At 50.6% G+C, this 21,830-nt stretch overlaps 1 protein-coding gene across 4 annotated transcripts in view; it reads left to right on the forward strand.

The window, feature by feature from the left end:
* Positions 1–21,830, forward strand: part of KAZN (kazrin, periplakin interacting protein) — a 1,282,700-nt gene that overhangs the window by 1,247,987 nt on the left and 12,883 nt on the right. For all 4 annotated transcript variants that reach the window (XM_035252956.3, XM_035252957.3, XM_035252958.3 and 1 more), the window contains 3 exons: positions 12,816–13,021; positions 13,464–13,582; positions 19,851–20,082. In XM_035252956.3, the coding sequence (XP_035108847.2) occupies positions 12,816–13,021; positions 13,464–13,582; positions 19,851–20,082 (557 nt within the window). The remainder of the gene's footprint in view (positions 1–12,815; positions 13,022–13,463; positions 13,583–19,850; positions 20,083–21,830) is intronic.

The raw sequence follows: 21,830 nt of genomic DNA on the forward strand, positions 1-21,830 counted from the left end.
TCTTTTTTTCTTTTTTTTTGAAACAGAGTTTAGCTCTCGTTGCCCAGACTGGAGTGCAATGACCCAATCTCGGCTCACTGCAACCTCTGCCTCCTAGATTCAAGTGATTCTCCTGCCTCAGCCTCCCAAGTAGCTGGGATTACGGGCATGCACCACCACACCCGGCTAATTTTTTATTTTTTAGTAGAGATGGGGTTTCTCCATGTTGGTCAGGCTGGTCTTGAACTCCTGACCTCAGATTATCCACCCACCTCAGGCTCCGAAAGTGCTAGGATTACAGGCATAAGCCACTGCACCCGGCCCTACCTTCTTTTACTCAATACTTAGAGGGCTCATTCGGTTGTAGGCAGCGCTGGACTAGGGCTGGCTCACACAGGCCCACGGATGGATCTCTTCCCAACTCCACGTCCAGAGACAGCCTGCCGGTCACTGAAATTGGCCATGATAGGAGTATTTACACCACGGAAATTGACAAACAAATGCTGAAACCAGCGTACCTCTTGAAAAGATAAGAGCCAGTTGTTAAACGTGGCTGGGCCCTCCCTAGATGCTAGAGATGTCTAGGGAGCAAAACCAGGCCCGGTGCCTGCCCACATGCGGTTTACAGTCTAAGAGGAGACAGAGACATTCATCAGATAATTACACAGCTGTTCGTTTCAGCTGTGAGAGGTGTCATGCAGGAAAGGTTCCAGGAATTAATGAGAGCGTGTGTGTGTGTGTGTGTGTGTGTGTGTGTGTGTGTGTGTCTTGGGGTTGTAGAATACCCACACTAGGTGACCAAGTAAAGAGTCCCTGAAAGATTCCACATTGAAACAGAGCCCTGAGCCTGTGTGAGGTTTTCCAAGGCAGAGAGGAAAGTGGCAGCTGCTATTCAGGCCGAGGGAACAGCAGGTTCAGGGATTGGAGAGGGGGATTAGGAGCATCAGGAAAATGCAGGAAGCCCAGGGTGCCACAGGCAGGGGTGAGAGGCTGAGGATGAGGCTGCCAAGCTCAGCCTGTGAGTCACAGCAAGGACCTTGGACTTCACCAGGGAGCCACTGAAGGATGTTGAGCAGAAGAGGTCCCTGGGAAGATACCATTTTAGAAAATTTCCTCTGGGCCTGAAGAGGATGGAATGAAAGGGGAAAGGGGAGGTAGGATGTTGAAATACAGCTGACATGTTCTGGAAAGGAGATGATGGAGCCAACTGAGACGGGGAACAGGTGAAGGAGACTCAGGAGGGATGGAATCCAGCAGGGGACCTTTGAACATCAGCCTGCCCTCACCAAGCTCACTGCCTCAATTCTGCCTCCGTGGCAGCCAGGGTTTAAGTGCCCTGGCTCTCAGGTCTGAGGTCTGAGACCCTGTGGGGCAGCAATAGGCCCAGCCAGGTGTAGAGACACATCCAGCCACCTTATCCTCCAGGGAAGCCTGGTTCTCTGTGCCATCTCCAACTCACAGGACACATTTAGAACTAAAGCTTTCCCACCAGGCTCCAGGGAACTCTGGGTCCAGGCACACATTTGACCCCAGGGATGCAGATGCCAGGGAGGTGCCACTGTGCTTGACCCTGCAGGCATCGAAAGAGCCTCAGAAGCCCAGGGCATGGGCCACTCAGCCACAGGCTGTATACTCAACATTTTAAATAGAAAAAGAGAAAAAAAATGTTAGTTAAAATGCTAGAGCTCTAAGTCTGTCCCATAGCTGCTGCCAAGGGTGTCTGCCAATGGCACTCGGAGGTCAGGCGCATGGGGACCAGGGTGAAGAATGCCACCTCCAACCTCGCTGGGGTTGGGAGACCAGGAGTCAGGGCTGCCCTGTCACTCTTCACTCAGGGTGGGGCATAGGAGAATTTACGAGGCCTTTATCTCTAAACCTCTGCTTATATTTTTGTTTTGTTTTTGTTTTGTTCTGTTTTGAGATAGAGTCTCGCTCTGTTGCCCAGGCTAGAGTGCAGTGGCGCAATCTCCGCTCACTGCAACCTCTGCCTCGAAAGTTCAAGCGATTCTCATGCCTCAGCCTCCCAAGTAGCTAGGATTACAGGCACACACCACCATGTCTGGTTAATTTTTGTATTTTTAGGAGAGGCACGTTTCATCATGTTGGCCAGGCTGGTCTTTAACTCCTGACCTCAAGTGATCCACCTATGCGTTTTTAACCAGCTCCCTGGTAGCTGATGTCCCTAGTCTAAAGACCACTCTAGGAGCAAGCAGGCTGGGCTCCCACCTCTAAGTGCCAGACCCACTGCAAGACAGAGGGATGGACCACATGACCTTGAAGGCACCTCTTAGCCCTAGAATTCTGAATCCCACTGGATGAGGGGCCCAGGTGATCCCATTCATGATGTCATTTGAGCAGCAAGTGCCAGCATGCTCCAACCTCTTCAGAGGTAGACACCTTTCCTCGCTCTGAATGGATTTCAGACAGGCATGTGGAGTCATGCCTGTTCGGCCCCTTTTAGTTGCAAATGTCAACCTCAGGCTAGGTGGAGGAGGGACTGCTTCAGGGCAGAAACAGTGGCAAGCAAAAGCTTCCCAAAGCTTCTACCAGACATTGGTGAATGGCACACTGGGCCTGTCTGGCCATCAGCTCTGGCTCCAGGCTGCCTGTGTCACTCCCGCCCAGGGCTCACCTCCACCAAAGTCTACCATCCTTCCTTCCATCCTGCCTTTCCATGCCACCTGTCCTATCAGAAGGCCCAGTAGTTCTGTAAGCATTAGGCATGAGTGTATCTGGTCATAGAATGAATACCTAGGCACCGTAGCATTTGGTAGAGCAGCCCAAAGAATGGGCAGACACATAGAGCCCCAAGTTAAGTGGTGACACCCATGTCCACATCAGCATGTCTTTCCCCATCACGGGCGTTGGGATCCCATCAAGTCTGTCTCGATCCTTAGGCCTGTCTCTCTGTCTCTCTCTGTGTCTGTCTCTCACTTTGAATCATGGCCAGCCTCAAGTTCCCCAGCCTGGCAGGCCGGGCCAGGAGTGATTTCCCAGCCTTTGAGAGTAGCATCCCATGCCCCACTCACCATCCCACCTCTTGCCAGTTTGAGCAATCCGGGCCATTGTTCTCCTGTAACCAAGCACAGGCATCAAAGGACAGACAAGAGGGCTGCTTACATAGGTTCTTCTACCCTGGGAGGTGGGGAATTCGGGGTTGAGGCTGAGCTCCCACCCTAGCTTGCTGGAAACATCGGTGAACCGCTCTGAGCCTTCACTTTCCCCCTGAAATGTGTCCTTTGCCCCTTCACCCCTGGGGAAAGGCAAGAGAAACTGAGGCTTCCCAAGGGAATATCCAAGTGAAAAATGGTCTCATCTTCCTTGGATGTCAAAAAAAGTAGAACAAAGAAGGTCTGAGCTGGGGGAAAAGGGAAAGGAAATGGTAATTCTCATAACCTGGGCTTTTACCATCGCTAATGACATTGAACGTCACCAGATACCAGGCCCAGGTAATAAAAATACGGATAGACTTGTCTGTTGGCCTAGGCAGTCACTTTGTGGCAGGGCAGATGGACAGGCCATGCACCAGCAGTGCCAGCAGGAAGCAGTGTACTGTGTAGACCGTGCACACAGCCAGAGGGACGGCCACTCAGGGCCGCTTGAGGGAAGACATACTCGGAAGGGCCTCCCTCTACAAAACCTATAAATCTGGAATGAAACATACTTTTTCACGCTCTCCTGGTCTCACAAAAAATAAGGAAAATCCCCAAGACGTCTACGGACAAAGATCAAAAGCTGTAAGCTAACACCAGAACCGGAGTAGCGACTGATCACTGAAGGCAAAGGCTGAGGTTGTCCTAGAGGCAAAGGCTGCTGTCAGGACTGTTACCGGGGGTCACATTTGGGGATGCGGTAGAGTGGAAGAACACAGCCAGAGACTCTGTCATTCAACCCGAGTCTCTCCAAGGGGAATGAAGTGGCCCCTGGACCCCGGCCTCATCCCCACACCTCTTCTCTTCCCCACCCCAGTAGAAGCTAATGTAAATCCTCTCTGGCGAAAGGCATCTGCTACTTAGACCCTAAAGAGTCTTGTAAATGAAGATTAAATACGTGTTCAGCAAAAACAAACAGCAAATGTAGACCCCCTGGAGTCTTCTCAGATAAGTAATTATCAATACCAAATATAAAATACTATGCACAAAATCCTTAAAGAACTGTAAGATGAAATCACACACGTGAGCAACAGGAAACTGACAGACCAGGAAAACTTGAAAGAAAAAACAGATACAACATTTTATAAATTAAAAACATGTAACATTGAAAATAAATAAGAGGGTGAGTTAAACAGCAGGCTAAATAAGTGAAAAGAGAATTTCAAAAACAGAAAAAGATCTATGAAAATTACCCAGAATGCAATGCACAGAGCTAAGATGAAAACTATAAAGGAGAAATGACTATATCTAATACAGCAGCCACCAGCCCACGTGTTGCTTCTTAGATTTATAGTTGAATTAATTAAGATTAAATACAACTAAAACTCAGGTCTTTAGTTGCACTAGGCATATTTTACCTCTGCCGATTTTTCCTTTTTTCTTTTTTTTTTGAGATGGAGTTTCACTGTCACCCAGGCTGAGTACAGTGGCATAATCTCAGCTCACTGCAACCTCCACCTCCCAAGTTCAAAGGATTCTCCTGTCTCAGCCCAGGCACCTGCCACCATGCCCAGCTAATTTTTGTATTTGTAGTAGAGATGGGGTTGTGCCATGTTGCCCAGGCTGGTCTCAAACTCCTAGGCTCAAGCAAGCCTCCTGCCTCAGCCTCCCAAAGTGCTGGGATTACAGGTATGAGCCACCGCACACCACCCACTAGCCACGTTTTAAATGCTCATAACTACACGTGGCTAATGGTTATCCTGTTGGGCAGTTATAACAGATTTTCATCAACACAGAAAGTTCTGTCGGACAGCACCAGGTCGCAAGATAGGAAAAAAAAGAAAGTCCAACTTATGTCTGGTGGCATCCTAGAAGGAGAGAACAGAGAGAATGAAAAAGAGATAACATTGTAAGAGATAATGGTTCAGAACATTCAAAAAATGAGTCCAGAGATACAGGAAGCACAATTTATGTTGTTCCGAATAAATTTTAAAAATCCACATCTGGCCACATTGTAATGAAACTTCAGAACACCGAGGACAAAGAGAGAACCTTGAAAGTAGCTAATGAAAGCAAAATTAGACTTGCAGCGGACTTCTCTTCAGCAAAACTGAAGACCTACGGTCATGGAACAGTGTCTTCCAAGTGCTGAAACCCTAAAACTGTGCACCCAGCAAAACCCCTTTGAGGAAGAAGCGTGAAATCAACTGTCTTCAGATAGGCAAAAGCTGTGACAGCTTACCGCCAAAACACTTTGAATCGAAACATCTTTTAAATCATGTTCTTCAGGACTAAGAAAAGTTATTCGAGAGGGAGGTCTGAGGACAGGAAGACATGATGAGCAAAGAAATTTGGTAAACACGTCAGTCAGTGATTTTAAGCAAGTGTTACCAGTATGAAATAATCGTCACGACAGTGTCTAAATGAGGGGTTTTAAAAGAGGATAGAATTAAAATCTTGGATGAGGCAGCGTGTAACTCAGGAGGAATGCTCAGAATGAACAGGTTTGAAGTAATTCTTACTATTTAGGACGGCATTAGGATGCCGAACAACCCCAGGTTTTGTTAAGAGAAATATGTATAGTGAGTTTTCAAAGGTAATCATTGAGGCAGTGGTCCCAGCAGGGCTCTACCCCCAGGGTTTCTGTTCCAGGCAATCTGGGGTACAGTTCTAGAATGTTCCTTTCCACCAAATTCCCAGATGTTGCTAATCTGCTAGTCCAGTACCACACTTTGAGAAGTACGAGTACTACACTAAAATCAGAAACACAGAAAGCGGAATTTCCAAACCAACGGGGGCGGGGGGGGGTGCGGGGGGCGTGGAATGAGAAAAGAAACCAAAGAAAAAGTTCTCTTCCATGCAGACCAGCTCCGTCCGATAGAAACGAATGCAAGCCACGTGTGTAACTGTAACCTTCTATTAGCCACATTCCAAGTAAAAAGAAATGGGTGACATGACTTTTAATAGCATATTTTATTTAAAGTGGTATATCCAAAATATGATCAATATGTTATCAATTTAAAAATGATTATGAGATAGTTGACATTTTTTTTTTGGTACTGTCTTCAAATTCCAGTATGTGTTTTATTTTTATTTATTTATTTATTGACAGGGTCTTATTCTGCTACCCAGGCTGGAGTGCAGTGACCAGATCTCGGCTCACTACAACCTCTGCCTCCCGGTTCAAGCAATTCTCCTGCCTCAGCCTCCCAAGGAACTGGGATTACAGACAGGCAGGCACCACCACACCCAACTAAGTTTGTTTTGTATTTTTTGGGGGGGTTGGGTTTTGACTTTTTTTGCTTGTTTTGGGGGTTTTTTTGAGACAGAGTTTTACTCTTGTTGCCCAGGCTGGAGTGCAGTGGTGCGATCTCAGCTCACTGCAACCTCTCCCTCCCAGGTTCAAGCAATTTTCCTGCCTCAGCCTCCCAAGTAGCTGGGATTACAGGCATAGACCACCACACCTGGCTAATTTTTATATTTTTAGTAGAGACAGGGTTTCACCATGTTGGCCAGGCTGGTCTTGAATTCCTGACCTCAGGTAATCCACCCATCTTGGCCTCCTAAAATGCTGGGATTACAGGTGTTAGCCATGGTTCCTGGCCATTATTTTGTATTTTTAGTAGAGACGGCTTTTCACTATGTTGGCCAGGCTGGTCTTGAATGCCCAGCCTCAAGTGATCTGCCTTCCAATGTCCTGGGATTATAGGCTTGAACCACCGCACCCGGCCCTTAAGTCACTTCTCAGTGTGAACTAGCCACATGACGTGTTCAGTAGGCACATGTGGCTTGTAGCAACCATACTGGATAGAGCAGTCTGGACAGTAGGTGACATGATCCTGCAGGGAACAGAGGCCCCCACTCCATCACTGAGTGTCCACTCTAACGAGGCTGAACACTGCACATACCATCTCATTTTGTCCTATGTGAGATTAAGAGTTATCCTCATCCCCATTTTAGAGGGGAAAACTGAAGTCGAGAAACTGTAAAACACTTGCATAAGATCATCTGGTTGGTAGCCCACTGAGCTGGGATCCAAACCAAGGGCTCCCATATTCCAGTGCCAACCTCAGACCCTCTCAGCCAGGGTTTCTCTATGTGGTTTATTGCACTGGGCCAGATAGCAATGATTTTAGGCTTTGTGGGTCTGTCTCATCTACTCAACTCTGCCATTGCTGCATGAAAGCAGCTTTAGACAATAAATAAACAAATAGGCATGGCTGTGATCTAATAAAAGCTTTATTTAGAAAAGCAAGAGGGAGGGCTGGATTCAGCCTGGGGCGGTAGTCTGCTGACCTCTATGCTGGGCCAAAAAATTGCCTCTGAAAGGCCCTTTTATAGGGGAGACCTCAATGTTCACACTCAGTAGTACTAACATTCTGGGGGTGGGGTGTGCATGCCTATATATATGTCAGGGCGGGTGGAAGTCTCATTCCGAAGTCCACAGGCGTCCTGGTTTCTGGGAGGATCCAGAGTGGCTACCTTTTAGTGGTAGCTTCTGAGACTCCACCAGGGACTCAGCCAGCACCCCTGACTCAGCAGCCCCTCCGTGGAGCAGCCTGGCCATCAACATGAGTTATTTCTGCTCTCAAGACTGAGAAGGAGGGAAATAAAAGCCAGGATTGATGGAATCTGGACATAAAAATCTGGCCCCTTAATGACTGCATTTTGGAAACTGCCTTTAATTAATGGTTTATGACCCCAAAGGCCCCCTAGACTCCTCCCAAGCTCTTCTGTCATGCAGTCTCCCTGGCGCTGAGTCCTCAGGGTTGAGGGGAGGGAGGCGGTGGTGAACAGCGATGGTGAATAGCTGTCTTGCAGAAACCAAAATGTGTGGTTTGTGCACGTGAACCCAGTTTGGCCTCTGGCATTCCTAGGGCCTGGACTCCGTAAATAATTTGAGTTGTAAAGCCAGCTCTCCTTACAGCCCTGAGGCCTGCTCGCTACACAAAATAACCCAAGTAACCCACACACACTCACAAAGACACACAGGCACATGCACACGCGCTCACACATGCACATCAGAAATCTGCTGCTTCTGTTTGTGCACGTATCTGTCATCCCCTCCTGACCCTCTATTCCCTCTCTCTCGCTCTCCTCTTTCCAATTTACCTTCCCATCGTTATTGTGGCTGGACACCCTTTCTCTCCCCAGATGCTGTTCTTTGAACCCTCCCCTCTTCTGGTGGACTCAGGAGCAGGTGCTAACTTCTGCTCCCATCTCCTTTCTCCCCTTCCCATGCCCCTTTAGCTCCCTTTCTTGGGGAGACGTATCATAGCCAAGGGCTGCAGACACCCTCAGCCCACCCACCTGGGCATAGAACAGAAAGATGCACCCTCATCTCACTGAGAGCCCCACCCCTCCCACCTCGACCAGGTAAGAGTCCAGCAGGGACAGTGAATTTCTGCCCCGCCAGCCGGGACAACCAGGAGGACTTGTTTTCTCCAAAGTCACCAAAGCTGCACCCAGCAGTGTAGCAGGAAGGAGGCAGCTGCAGCTGAACTCTAAATGTGACTAAACAGTGCCCAAGCCCCAGGAGAGGGACCCCTTATTACCATCAATAGCACCTTGACTAAGTGTCTCCTGTAAGCCTGATAAAAGAGACATCAGAAAAATATTCCTATGTGATGAATGTATTTGGGAGTAAACAAAACGGATTAGACTCTGGAAGCATAGCCGTGGCAAGCCATAGGTGCATCTGGAGAGGGGACAGCAGAGGGAAGGTTTTATTGGCAAAAAGAGAAGTTCACATAAGCTGCTTGGAAACAGACTTCATTGGCTCTGGAGGCTCAAAGCTAGAGTTGGCATCTGTTCATTGGCGGAGACATCATTACGGGGCAGTGTTCTTTGGAGAACATCTTATCTGAATTGCTGCAGTCCTGACGAAGGAATTTCTTGGGGGGTTATTTTAGAAAGTCCTTGCGACAGTCCTTATCTCAGATATGCAAGCATCAGTTCCCCTCCTTCTTGCCTTTGCAGCTCTAATTCTTTTGGATCTGACAAGAGTTATTTCATCCGGGTATCTGCAACTTTCACACTCCCATAGCTTCCCATTCAGAGTTTACAACATTCATTTCAAGCTAGGAGGCAGATACACTCATCATTCCCATTTTATTTATGGAGAAACGGAGGTTTCAGGAAATCTGCCTGAAGCTGAGGTCTGTTCATCTCCAAAGCCTGGTCCACATGGGTGACACGGGCCATGTCTTGGAACTTTGGGTAACCAGATTTGGCCACACATCACCTCTCCTCTTCCCAGAAGCACATAACAGAGGCGAGACTCAGCTACTGGAATAAGACAGAGTGAAGCCCACCATGCTGGCGGCCTCCCGGGAGCTCTCAGCTCTCTCCCACCCAGAAAGGATGCCCTGTTTCAGTGCCTGTTCCAACCCCTGTAGAACTTGGAGTCCTGTACCTGATCAGAAAGACTTCCCTGCAAGCCACGCCAGTCCACAGGAGCCAGGCACCAGCACTGGGCACCGGTCTGCACCCCTGGCTGGACAGCCCTCTCACCAGGCCGGAACCTGGGGCCCTGGTGGGGCTGCAGAGGCAGCTGCTGTTTCCAAATTCCCGGGTACTATGGCAACAGGAGGTCACTCAGACTGGTGACCTGCACAGAGCTCTCTGCAACCTCTGCCATTTCCCTGGGAAAAATTAAGGCCTTCAGCCACTGAGAAGGGAAACAATACCATATTGGCAGTGACCTCTCAACCTGTACTTGTCCCAGCACGGACAGCCCTGTCACACTCACCCCGGCTGAGTCCTCACAGCAGCCCACAGAGGAGGCAGGCAGCACAGAACAGTACCGGGCCAGCATTACAGTGGGGAAACTGAGGCACAAGGTGTTTGGGAGACAGGTTTTGATGGAGATGGGGATGATGGATGAGTGTGTGGTCACCAAGTATGTGCAGCTCTTTTCAAAGAGACCCTCAAGGAATTTAAAATGGAGAGAGGGAAGGCGTTGCAGGGAGGGGGTTTGTAACTTTAAAAAGTGACATTTCCAGGCTTTTTTCCCCATGTCAAATGTAATATAGTCAATGCAGAAAACTTGGGAATCAAGTATGCACACAGTCACAAATGTCCTCACACACTCACATGCCACATTCACACACACACTCACACAATTACCTACCACTGCCTTCCAGAGACAGACGTTTCATGTTTATCCAGCTAGTGCTTTATATCTATTTTTATATATTAGATTTTAACCATCTAGTATATTGTATAAATATACATGTATATGTAATAATTATACACTTTATATCTACATATAATTTTTAAACCACAGTCAGGGTTCCACTGTGCCTGCTGTGCATTCCTTTTTCCTTTCTCTTTTTCTTTTTCTTTTTTTTTTTGAGACACAGTCTCGCTCTGTCACCCGGGCTGGAGTGCAGTGGTACAATTTCGGCTCACTGCAACCTCTGCCTCCCAGGTTCAAGCGATTCTCCTGCCTCAGCCTCTCAATTAGCTGGGATTACAGGCACATGCCACCATGCCCGGCTATTTTGTTGTATTTTTAGTAGAGAAGGGGTTTCACCATATTAGCCAGGATGGTCTCGATCTCGAGACTTCGTGATCCACCCACCTTGGCCTTCCAAAGTGCTGGGATCACAGGCGTGAGCCACTGCGCCTGGCCCACGTCCAGCTAATCTTTTGGTATTTTGGGTAGAGATGAGGTTTCCCCATGTTGACCAGGCTGGTCTCAAACTCCTGAGCTCAAGCCTTCTGCCCACCTCGGCCTGCCAAAGTGTCGGGATTACAGGTGTGAACCACCACACCCAGCCTGTTTAGGTTTTTATTTAATCCTGTTTTAGAGAGATTCTTTTTCCCTCTCAATTGCATCTCTGTAACCTGAACTTTGCATATTTACCAGGCATTGAGGTAGCCGACCGTAGATGGAAGAGTGGGGTTGGAAAATGTTGGTAGATGGATTTATTTATTTATTTGTTTATTTGGTCTGTGAGGACCACCCCAGAAACTGCTTTCAGTGTATTAAGAAATGAAGCTGAGTTCCATTTATCCTAAGAAAATAAATCACCTGGTTGCCCAAAGGTGACTGCCGCTGTGTTGTTTACAATAGCGAAAAATTGGAAACAAGCCCCATGCCCATCAGTGGGAGGCAGGTGGAATAAATTATGGAGCCTCCTTCTGATGAATCCCTCACAGCAAAAAGGTACTGCAGGTCTCTACTGAGATGGAAAGATGTCCTCCACAGCGAAAGCGAACAGGCATATCACAAAATGCACCCATCTTGTAAGCAGGCGGGTCTGTGTGTGTTTGTAAGTGTGGCTTTTCTGTATCCCAGAGTATTTAACAGCTGGCTGTCTCTGGGTGGTGTCAATAGAGAAAAATGAAGAGACAGGTCTCAGTCATTTTAGGAGGTGTATTTGTCGAAGTTAAGGACGCTTGCCTGGGAGACAGGGCTATGCCTTTCTCCAAAGATGATTTCGAGGGCTCCAAAGGGGAAAGGACAGCATATTGACAAGCACACAGTTTTCATGTAAGAGGGGAATGGTGGAAAATAATCATGCATGCCTTTGTCTGGCCCAGTGAATCTGCATTTTTATATAAGGTAACATAGACAGATGGGGAAAATCCAGGGAATCGGCATTTTTACGTAAGATTTTTAGTAGAATCTTATAAATGGGGCAGGGGAATAGTCAGATACGCATTTGTGCCAGGTGAGCAGAGGGGTGAACACTGTGTGAAGATAAGTCTACATTGCCACGGTGAATTTTAACAGACATGCTTTAGGGTAAATATCTCGGAGCTCACTAGGAATTTCCTTGTGGGCAACATATGAGGGAGGTGTGTAGCTGTTCATCTTGAAGCCATCTTACGCAGGTTTGCGTGACCCAGTTCCCAGCCTGACTTTTCCCTTTGGCTTAATGAGTTCCAGGTCCCAAGATTTATTTTCATTGGAAATAGATGCTCAGTGCCGCAAAAAAAAATTAGTACTGAGACAAAGGATCTTTTAGCAACGTAATTTTTACTTCCTGGACTGCAGAAAGGCTACTCTTACTAGCCATCTTGCCACAAGAGTACAATATACAAAGAATAACACACAAATTTATTTTTTACCCATTTGAGATCATCCTTACTGCTGTGTCTGATCTCGGTTGGCTGGAGCCAGACCTCACAATCTAAACTAAAACCCGATTAGCTAATAACGTCAAACTTTTTTAAATAGGTAAAAGCAATAGAGAGCTGAGACATGCCTGTGAGCACGTCCAGCACAGATACCTTGTGCTGGACGTGCTCACAGTCAAGTGCTCACAGTCTCCGCTGCCTCCTGGGACCAGCCTGAGCAGCTCCGCACAAGGGCCAGCACAGATATCTTGGTTAAAGTACAAGAGTGTGTTCTCACGTGCCTGTGAGCATGGCATGTTTAACAGCTACATAGGATAGGGCTTAACAGAGAGTTATTAGCACACTTATTTTTTAACAAGAAAGGAAACTTTAAAAAGGAACTTTTCTACTTCCCTCAATGTTCTTTTCACAGCTGCATGGGATGATCTTCATTTTCTGTTTTATTTTTTTTCTGGCAGAGGTTTTTCTTTTCTTTTCATAAATTACTTCTGTGGTGGGAGCAAGGGCAGAAAAACACAAAAGCCGAAAGCCATTTTGATTTAGAAGAGAAGAAATGTGTGGGGGGAATTTGTCCTCTGCCCCCCGGGGTTGCGGCCCGCCCCGCCCCTGCCCCAGCAGCCTCGTCCCCCAACGTGGCCTGAACTTGTGTTGCAGACTCGGACAGCCAGTGCAGCCCCACACGGCAGAGCCTCAGCCTGTCGGAAGGTGAGGAGCAGATGGACCGGCTGCAACAGGTGGAGCTGGTGAGGACCACCCCCATGTCCCATTGGAAGGCGGGCACCGTCCAGGCCTGGCTGGAAGTGGTGATGGCCATGCCCATGTACGTCAAGGCCTGCTCAGAGAACGTGAAGAGTGGGAAGGTAGGCGACTCTGGGCCCTTGTGGGACGTCCTCCATTCCCTGCATGAGCTTTATGCACCCAGAAGCTGGCCTGCCCCCCGCTCCCACCCTGGAGTCAGGAGAAGGTGCAATCTAGGAGGCAGCCAATGCAATCAGCCTCTGATGTACCTGCTCAGTCACTGTGCTGCCCTGGCAAGGCACAGAGCCCTTCTGAGCCTCAGCTGCCTCATCCTGAAAATGGGCCCAAGCTTTGTTTACCTGCCAAAGGGAAAGGGCTCTTTCTGCCTGGATGGGAATTCTGGCCCACATCACAGCTGCAGAGGTTTTCATGTGCCCTGACCCCACTGTAGGAAACGTGGCTAGAAGATAGGAAGGAGCCTCCCCGCCAACACACCCCCTCTAGGGCAGGAACTCCGCTGGCAGCTGTCCCAGCCCCCACATGACACTCCCTCCCGGGGGGCAGGTGCTGCTGAGCCTGAGTGACGAGGACTTGCAGCTGGGCCTGGGCGTGTGCAGCTCCCTGCACCGGCGAAAGCTGCGCCTGGCCATCGAGGACTACCGCGATGCCGAGGCGGGCCGCAGGTGAGCCCACCTCGAGGGACCCCGGGGGAGGAGGGAGAAAAGTCCTCCTGAGGCCTTTGACCACACAGGTGGGGGAGTGAAGCACTACGGGCTGGGCCAGGTGGTGGGGGACATCAGGCTGTGACTAAGATGGTCCGGAGATGCCCCTAATGAGGGGGCTGGGGCACACCCCAGCCCTGCTCTAGACCAGCCCCCTCATAGAGAGACAGACACATGCAGATGAGAGGCCCCAAATGCCCTAGGACACCCCCCAACCAATGCGGGCACATCACAAGCCCCCAGAATTCCTCTGCCTCCCGGGACCAGCCTGAGCATCTCTGCACACTGGCCACAGTGATGTCTGCTGCTGGCTCTTACCATTGCAAGGCAAGGAAAGACCCAGGCAGAGCAGAGGCCGGCAGAGATCAAATAGGCACGAGTGGGCTCAGTGAAACCTCCCCCATAGAGGAGGGGGCCGGGCGGGGCAGGGGGGCTTCTCTTAGTGGACATACCTGGGAGCGGCGCTGCAGGGCCTTCCCATCAGGTGTGCCCCCCAGGCCACTCGTCCCCGCCTCTCACACCACCCCTCCCCTGTCCCTGGCCTGCCTGCCTCTCTCCCGACTTTCTGTGAGCAAAATTTGTTGAGCAGGGGCAGCTACAGGGTAAAAGGAAGGAATCCCCACCCCTGCCCCCGCCCCCGCCCACCCCACCCCCTTCTGAGTATGTGGAGAGAGGAGGAACTCACTTTGTAAATCTGACACTTCTGTTTTGCATAATTACGTCCTTCACTGGTTTCCCTATCATTTTTGTGCAGTTAATTAATCAAACCTGGTGGTGTGTGCTGTGATTTGCAGAGGCAGCTTAGTGGATTTTTTTAGAAGCGGGGGTTGGGGTGGAAAATCGGGCTGGTTTGGGAGCAGGATAACCAAATCCATGTGTATGCTGGAGAGGGGCCCCTGGCGTGATTCTTGGGTGGCAGGAAGTGCTGAGGTGAGACTGGACCAGAAACGTAGGGAGCGACTCAGAGCAAGAAGGTGCCAGGCCTCAGTGGTACCATCATGACACTGGCCCACCCTAAACAGGGCCAGGCTGAGGGATAGGGGAGGGGGTCATGAGGACAACCCCTGCTGGGCTTCCCACCTCCTAACCAGTTCTATCCCCAAAGCCCCTTACCATCCTTGGTCATCCAAGTTGGAAATTCCTCCTGCCCCCTCACCCCACACCCAGCAGGGTCCATAAACACTGCCTATGTTCACTGAAGAGGGTGGGGATGACTGCTTCACCTCTTGAAAACTTGAGGAGTCTGGGCTACTGCCTGGGTTCCCCCTAAATGGGGTTTGGGCTGCCATAACAAAATGCCACCCCCTGGGGGCTTAGACAACAGAAACTTCCATCTCACAGTTCTGAGGCTGGAATTCTGCGGCTGGGAGGCCAGGATGTCTGGGACCTGGGGAGGGCTCTTTCCTGGCTTGCAGAAGGCAACCTTCTTGCTGTGTCCTCACATGGGGAGGGAGGGAGAGGGAGGGGGAGAGAGTGCTGCTGCTGATCTCTTCCTGTAAGGACAGTAATCTCGTCATGAAGGGCACCCCACAGCCTCATCCAGTCACTCCCAAAGGCCCCAGCCCCAAATACCACCACGTGGAAGGTTAGGATTTCAGCGTATGGATTGGGTTGGGGGGGACATTTAATCCCTAACAGTGGCACCCTGTAACCTCCAGGAAGCAGGAGTCTGTGGTGCCAGGGATCATGGACCCCATGCTTAGACACCCCCAGGGCTTCCTGGAGGAGGCAAAGTCCTTATTTCGAGTTTTTTATTCCCAGTGGGAGTCTGGCCTGTCTCCAGTTTTTCACCTGATCTTGCCCTCTCTGGGACTGTTTCCCACCTGGGAAATGAAGGGAGTTAAATTAGGACAGTGGTTTTTAAACTTTGGAGGCTTATGGCCACTTGAGAGAATCTAACGAGAGCTTTTGACACTTTCTCTGGAAGAAATACTCAAAACTTCACAGCTTTTCACTGCATTGGGTTGGTGAGTGGGACCCTCTGGCCCACCCACTTTCAGGGGTCCATGGATTTGGGGGTAAGAACTCCAAGTGAGTTCATCTTCAAGAACATTTTCAGCCATGGCGTCTTATGTGCCCATTGGGGAAGATGCTGCCCTCTCTGGGACTGGTCTCTTTATCTACAAAATACCAGTGACAAAACCCAGCAACCCCTTTGCCAACCTATCATCACCACCTTATGGATATCATTTTATTTATCCTCCCATCAATGCAGCGTAGACATGCTTATTCCCATTTTAAAGATGGAGAAGACAGAGTACAGTGGCTCACGCCTGTAATCCCAGCTATGGGGAGGCTGAGGCAGCCAGATTACCTGACATCAGGAGGTCTAGACCAGCCTAACCAATATGGTGAAACCTTGTCTCTACTAAAAATACAAAAATCAGCAGGCGTGGTGGTAGGTGCCTGTAATCCCAGCTATGGGGAGGCTGAGGCAGGAGAACTGCTTGAATCCAGGAGGCGGAGGTTGCCGTGAGTGGAGATCATGTCATTGCACTCCAGCCTGGGCAACAAGAGCGAAACTCCATCTCAAAAAACAAAAAAAAAATGAAGACAATTGGGTGCAGAGAAATGATGAGCAGAAAGTCATACCATAAAAGACCTGACTTCAAAGCCATTGCCTTTTCGGGATCCCGTGCTGCCTTTGTGTTAAAAACAAGAACAGTGACAGCTCTTCCTCCTACTATTTATGGAACACCAGGTGTGTCCCAGACCCTGTGTTAGGGGTTTTGCATTCTCCACTCTTTTAGTCCCTACAGCTCCGTGAGGCAAACACGATTCTCCCCCATTTTACAGAGGAAAAAACAGAGACCCAGAGGTTCAAGCTCCCAGAGCTAAAAATAACAGAGCCAGAACAGCCCCCCATGTGCCGTGCTGTGCCATGACCCAGACGATATCTAAATTTTGTGCCTGTTCTCGGATTTCAGAGACTAATCTGGCTCCAGTTCAGGGACGGGGCAGTGACAAATTTTATAAAATGTCTGAATTTCTTTTAAAATCATCCTTTTTTTTCGACTTGGGCTCTTACAATAAATAGCTCAAACCAACAGCTGGCAACGTATTGCCAAGCTGGGGCCCCACGGGGACAACGTTAATGAAAAGAGAACATTTCTGAAGGGCAGGAGCACATTAATTGTGGACATGCAGACGGAGATGGCAGATTATGGATGGGCCTCTCCCGAGTAGGTTAAGTGGGGTGCCCCCTCCCCAGCTCCCCACCCCAACTCTTGTTGCACCACTGATTTGCTGAGCAAACTCTTGCTCCAGAGAGGAGGGGAGTCCATTCTAGTCTCCATCAGTGACAAACCTGGCCCAGTGGCATCTGATTCAGAGGGCTGTGGGCCCCACCTCCGGTCCTCCTGTAACAAGGCTGAGCCTGGTCCTTGAGGGGCTGGGAGGGGTACTGCCCCAGGACCTTTTCATCCTAGAAGGGAGGTTGTCTTGGGCCAGAAGGTTCCAGTTCAGGAGCTCCAGCTGGGCGGCCTCCAGGTGGACTGGGGCAAATGCCCCACCCACCCAGCCCTGCTCCATCATCCACACATTAAACTGTGAAACAAACACTGGTGAGCTGAACTCTGAGTCTGAAGGGGCCCTGGACATTCACAGATAAGCCACCCCCAGTCCTGCCCTCCAGGAGCTGACTGTCCAGTGAGGCAGCTGGCCAGATGCATAGCCGTGAACCACAGTGTGACTGGTCCAGGGATGGGAACTGAGAAGGGATGGCACAGAGAAGGGTGAACTTTCAGGGGCTTCGGGCGCAGAGACCCAGCATGGCATCTTCAAAGGCTTCCAGGAGATCAGACATCTCTGCGGAGTCCATAGGAGCTCACCAGGGGAAGAGCGTGGGGTGAAGAACAGGCCAGGAGACAAGGGGCCCCCGGTGGACCCAAGTGGTTCTGGGAGGCCAAGGGGCAGAGGGAAGGAGAGTGAAGCCAAGCTGGGGGCCCACCCTTCTCTTAGCCATTCTTCCAGCAAGCATTCCATCAGTGCCTACTGTGCCGTAGCACTGCGCTGTTTGGCACTGAACAGTTTCTGTACTGGCAGAGCTTATCTGCTAAGGTGGGGAAGAGAGAAAATAAACGAGTGGACACACCAGTTAATTGCTAAGATTCAATGTGTGATTAGAGCGTTGAAGGAAAGCGCTAGGGACAGTGAGCAGACTTGGGGGCAGTTTTAGACCGCAGATTCAGAGGACAGGGAGATTTGATGCCCAAGGGGTGAGGAGGAGTGAGTCCTGGGTTGGGGAGGGGAGTGGGGGGTGAAGAGGTCAGTGCCTCCAGGAAACAGCCCCCCAGAGCCTGAGCCCCATGTGCGTTGGGAGAGGGGAAGTCAGCCAGGGTCAGTGCGGATGACCCTCGTGGAACACTCAAAGGACTTCCAATTTTATTCTTGCAAAGGGAAGCCATGGAGTGTTAGGCAGGGGAGTGCATAATCAGATTGACATTTTTAAAGGACCCCCTGACAGTCCTGGGGAGTGTGGAATAGAAGGGAAGCTAAGGCAAGAAACAGGGGGCAGTCAGGGACAGTGGCAGAAACCCACACCAGAGATGGCTGCGGCTTAGAGCTTGGACAGGCGAGAAGGGGACAGAGGATGCACTGACCAGAGTGACTGATAGACAAGGACGGGCTCCCAGCTTGGGAGCTGGGTGACAGAGAAGGGCCCCTGGTGACAGTGACAGTGAAGGGGAACAGCTGAGCCATTAAGTATGACACGTCTGTGACAGCCAGGAGGCATCGATAGGGCAGTTAGAGGCTGAGAGAGGAAAGAGGAGCTCAGAAAAGAGCTCAGAGCTTAGATGCTCAGAAGAGAGTGGTGAGTTTGGGAGTCCTCCCTCAAGGTTGCCTTCCAGAGCCCTGGCAATAGGTAATACAGAGCCAAGAGTGCCCAGAGAAAGAGGGGAGGGGTTAGGAAGGAAAAGGAGCGCATTATATAGCAGCATGTACCCCAGCAGGGCGATCAGGCGATGCTCAATGCATAGGCATAAAGGCAGGAAGGACAGAGAGAACCCACCCAGGACCCTCAGCAGGAGGGTGGCATGCCCAGCCATCTCTGGCTGCTGCCCCAGGAGCAAAGTGGAGTGGTTTTGCAAGCCTACCACTTTCCCTTTCATGTACTGATCGATTTGTGGCCCCCTGTGGCTCCAGTTTAGACCAGTGCTCTCCCACCTGTCAAGCCTGGGGCATTTTGCAGTCCCTTGCAGGTGTGATGCAGTAGTCCTCATTCCTTCTGCAAGGCTGCCACTGTGTGGCTGGCGGAGGAATGACAGCCATGCACAGACACCCCACCGGCTTAAAAATTCAAGCACTTGTGCACCTGCTGTATACATGGTACAGGGGTCATTGATATGTGGGGCACAGGGGAATCTGAGACCCGGCAGTGCAGTGGTAAGACAGAGGGTTCGTAATCAGCCAGACGTGGACTTTAATTCTGACTCCAAGATGGGCCACTGTGTGGCTCTAGGCAAAGTCAGAGCGTCCCATCTGTAGAGCAAGGACGGCAGCAGTGCCTTCTTCATGCACGATCGGGACTGTCTGGCGCACCTGAAGGGACACCCAACAACCCCAAAACAGGGGAACAGACCACAGAGCGCTGGGGAGGGATGTGCCAATCGAGTAGGCCAAGCCCAAGCTTTATGGGTCTTGGGGATGCTGTGGAGGCCCCCAGGGAAATGAGGGGGGCTTAGGCAGAGGGGCGGGGTCCCCAGAGGTGCTGCCTCCCGCCGCACATGGCCCTTCTGCTCCCCACCCCTGTGCCTTCTCACCCTCACTGCATCTGCATGTGGGATTCTCGGATTTTCTCTTCCTGTTCCCTTCAGTTTGTTTGTGTTTTTCTGTTGATCCCTTGAGTCTCTCTCTCTCTCTTTCTGCCTCTCTCTCTTTGTCTCTCTCTCTCTTTCTGCCTCTCTTTCTCTCTTTCTGCCTCTTCCTCTTTGTTCTCCATCTCCCTCTGCTTCTTTCTTTTGGTTCTCTCTTTCTGTGTCCCTTCTCTCCCCGTCCCTTTCTCTCTCTCTGTCTTCCTCTTCCATCCACCTCTCTCCCCATCTCTGCTCTGTCTTTGTTCTCTTTTTTCCTCTCGATCTCTCGGCTCCATCCCTGTCCATGTCTGTCTCTATGGCTCTCTCAGTCCTCCCCTTCCCCATTGCTTTTCTTCTCTCTGCATCTCCACCCGTCCCTCTGTTTCTGCCGCCTTTCCCCACCCATCCACTCTCTGGTGGTGTCTCCTCCCCAGCCTGTCCAAAGCTGCCGAGCTGGACCATCACTGGGTGGCCAAGGCCTGGCTGAATGACATCGGTCTGTCCCAGTACTCCCAGGCCTTCCAGAACCACCTGGTTGATGGGCGGATGCTGAATTCCCTGATGAAGCGAGACCTGGAGAAGCACCTGAACGTGTCCAAGAAATTCCACCAGGTCAGCATCCTGCTGGGGATCGAGCTGCTGTACCAAGTGAACTTCAGCAGGGAGGTGAGGACCAGGGCACAGGGTGGGGGCACCTTCCCCTGCTCACCCCTCCCCTTGGCATCTACTGTCTGTTCATCTGTCCACCCACCACCGATCTATTCATCTGTCACCCATCCACCCATCATCCAGCCATCCATTGTCTATTGATCATCTGTCCATCCCTCTACCTATCCATCCATCATCCAGCCAGCCAGCAACATCCTCTCTCCTGCCTGCCTTCCTTCCAACAACCCCCTACTGGGCATGAGGCAGGCGCTGTGCTCAGGGCAAGGGAAATGGGAGCCCTCATCCTTGGAGAGCTCCCTGCTTATCAGAGAGAACCACAAGGAAGTGGGTGGTGCCAATATTGTGGGACATTGTCCCAATGAGGGAAGCCCGGGGCTTTATGAACACTACAGAAGACACACCTACTATGCATACCAACAAAAAAATAAAAATAAATTTTAAAATGTTTTAAATGTTTGTTATTTATGTATAAAAGAGGCCGGGTGCAGTGGCTCACGCCTGTAATCCCAGCACTTTGGGAGGCCGAGGCAGGTGGATCACGAGGTCAAGAGATTGAGACCATCCTGGTCAACATGGTGAAACCCCGTCTCTACTAAAAACACAAAAAAATTAGCTGGGCATGGTGGCACGTGCCTGTAATCCCAGCTACTCAGGAGGCTGAGGTAGGAGAATTGCTTGATCCCAGGAGGCGGAGGTTGCGGTGAGCCGAGATCGCGCCATTGCACTCCAGCCTGGGTAACAAGAGCGAAACTGTCTCAAAAAAAAAAAAAAAAAAAAAAAGAGCAGACTCAGGGACAGCTCCCCAGAGATAGCAATGAGTAAACTGAGATCTGAAGGAGGAGCCCAGGAATCAATAGAAGACATGAGGGGAAAAGCAACCCAGCAGAGGGAACAGCATGGCAAAGGCCCAGAGGACTGATCCATGGCAGCAGAGTCCTGTTGGGTGGGGTGCTGGCTTTGAGGTGGGGAGTGGTGAAGCGGGTGCTGCAGAGGTCACCAGGGGCCTGAGCTGCTGGGCCCTGTGGCACTGAGTCCAGGTAGAGTGATGTCAGAGCCCAAGCAATTCAAGGTCAGGAGAAGAGGAACAGAAGAGGGGGCCAACCAGTCCTTTGTCCCCCTTCTCAAACACCCACTGGAAAACATTTGCTGTGTACCTACTGTGTGCATGGCACTGGGGTCACTCCCTGTGGGACCCAGGAAGCCTGTGATATGGCGGTGAGGTGGTGAGGGAGGACTTGGAATCAGCCACATGGGTTTTCATTCTGACTCCAAGATGTGCTGCTGTGTGGCTCTGGGCAAAGTTGGAGCTTTCGGTGTGGAGCAAGAAAGCAGCAGTGCCTTCTCCATGCCATGCCGAGGACAAGGAGTGACAAGGACATGGGCCCTCGCCCCAGGCCTCAGTTTGCTGAGGAGGCAGTTGTAGGAGATCACAGCAGTTACATGTAAAAAGAAGTGCAGGGGCCAGGCCTGGTGGCTCACGCCTGTAATCCCAGCACTTTGGGCAGCCGAGGTGGGTAGATCACAAACAAGGTCAGGAGTTCGAGACCAGCCTGGCCAACATGGTGAAACCCCATTGCTACTAAAAGTGCAAAAAGAAAGTAGCCAGGTGTGATGGTGGGCACCTGTAATCCCAGCTACTCTGGAGGCTGAGGCAGGAGAATTGCTTGACCTGGGAGGCAGAGGTTGAGGTTGCAGTGAGCCAAGATCGCACCACTGCACTCCAGCCTGGGCGACAGAGCAAGACT

Source organism: Callithrix jacchus, chromosome 7, assembly GCF_049354715.1.
Source record: "Callithrix jacchus isolate 240 chromosome 7, calJac240_pri, whole genome shotgun sequence".
Lineage (NCBI taxonomy): Eukaryota > Metazoa > Chordata > Mammalia > Primates > Cebidae > Callithrix > Callithrix jacchus.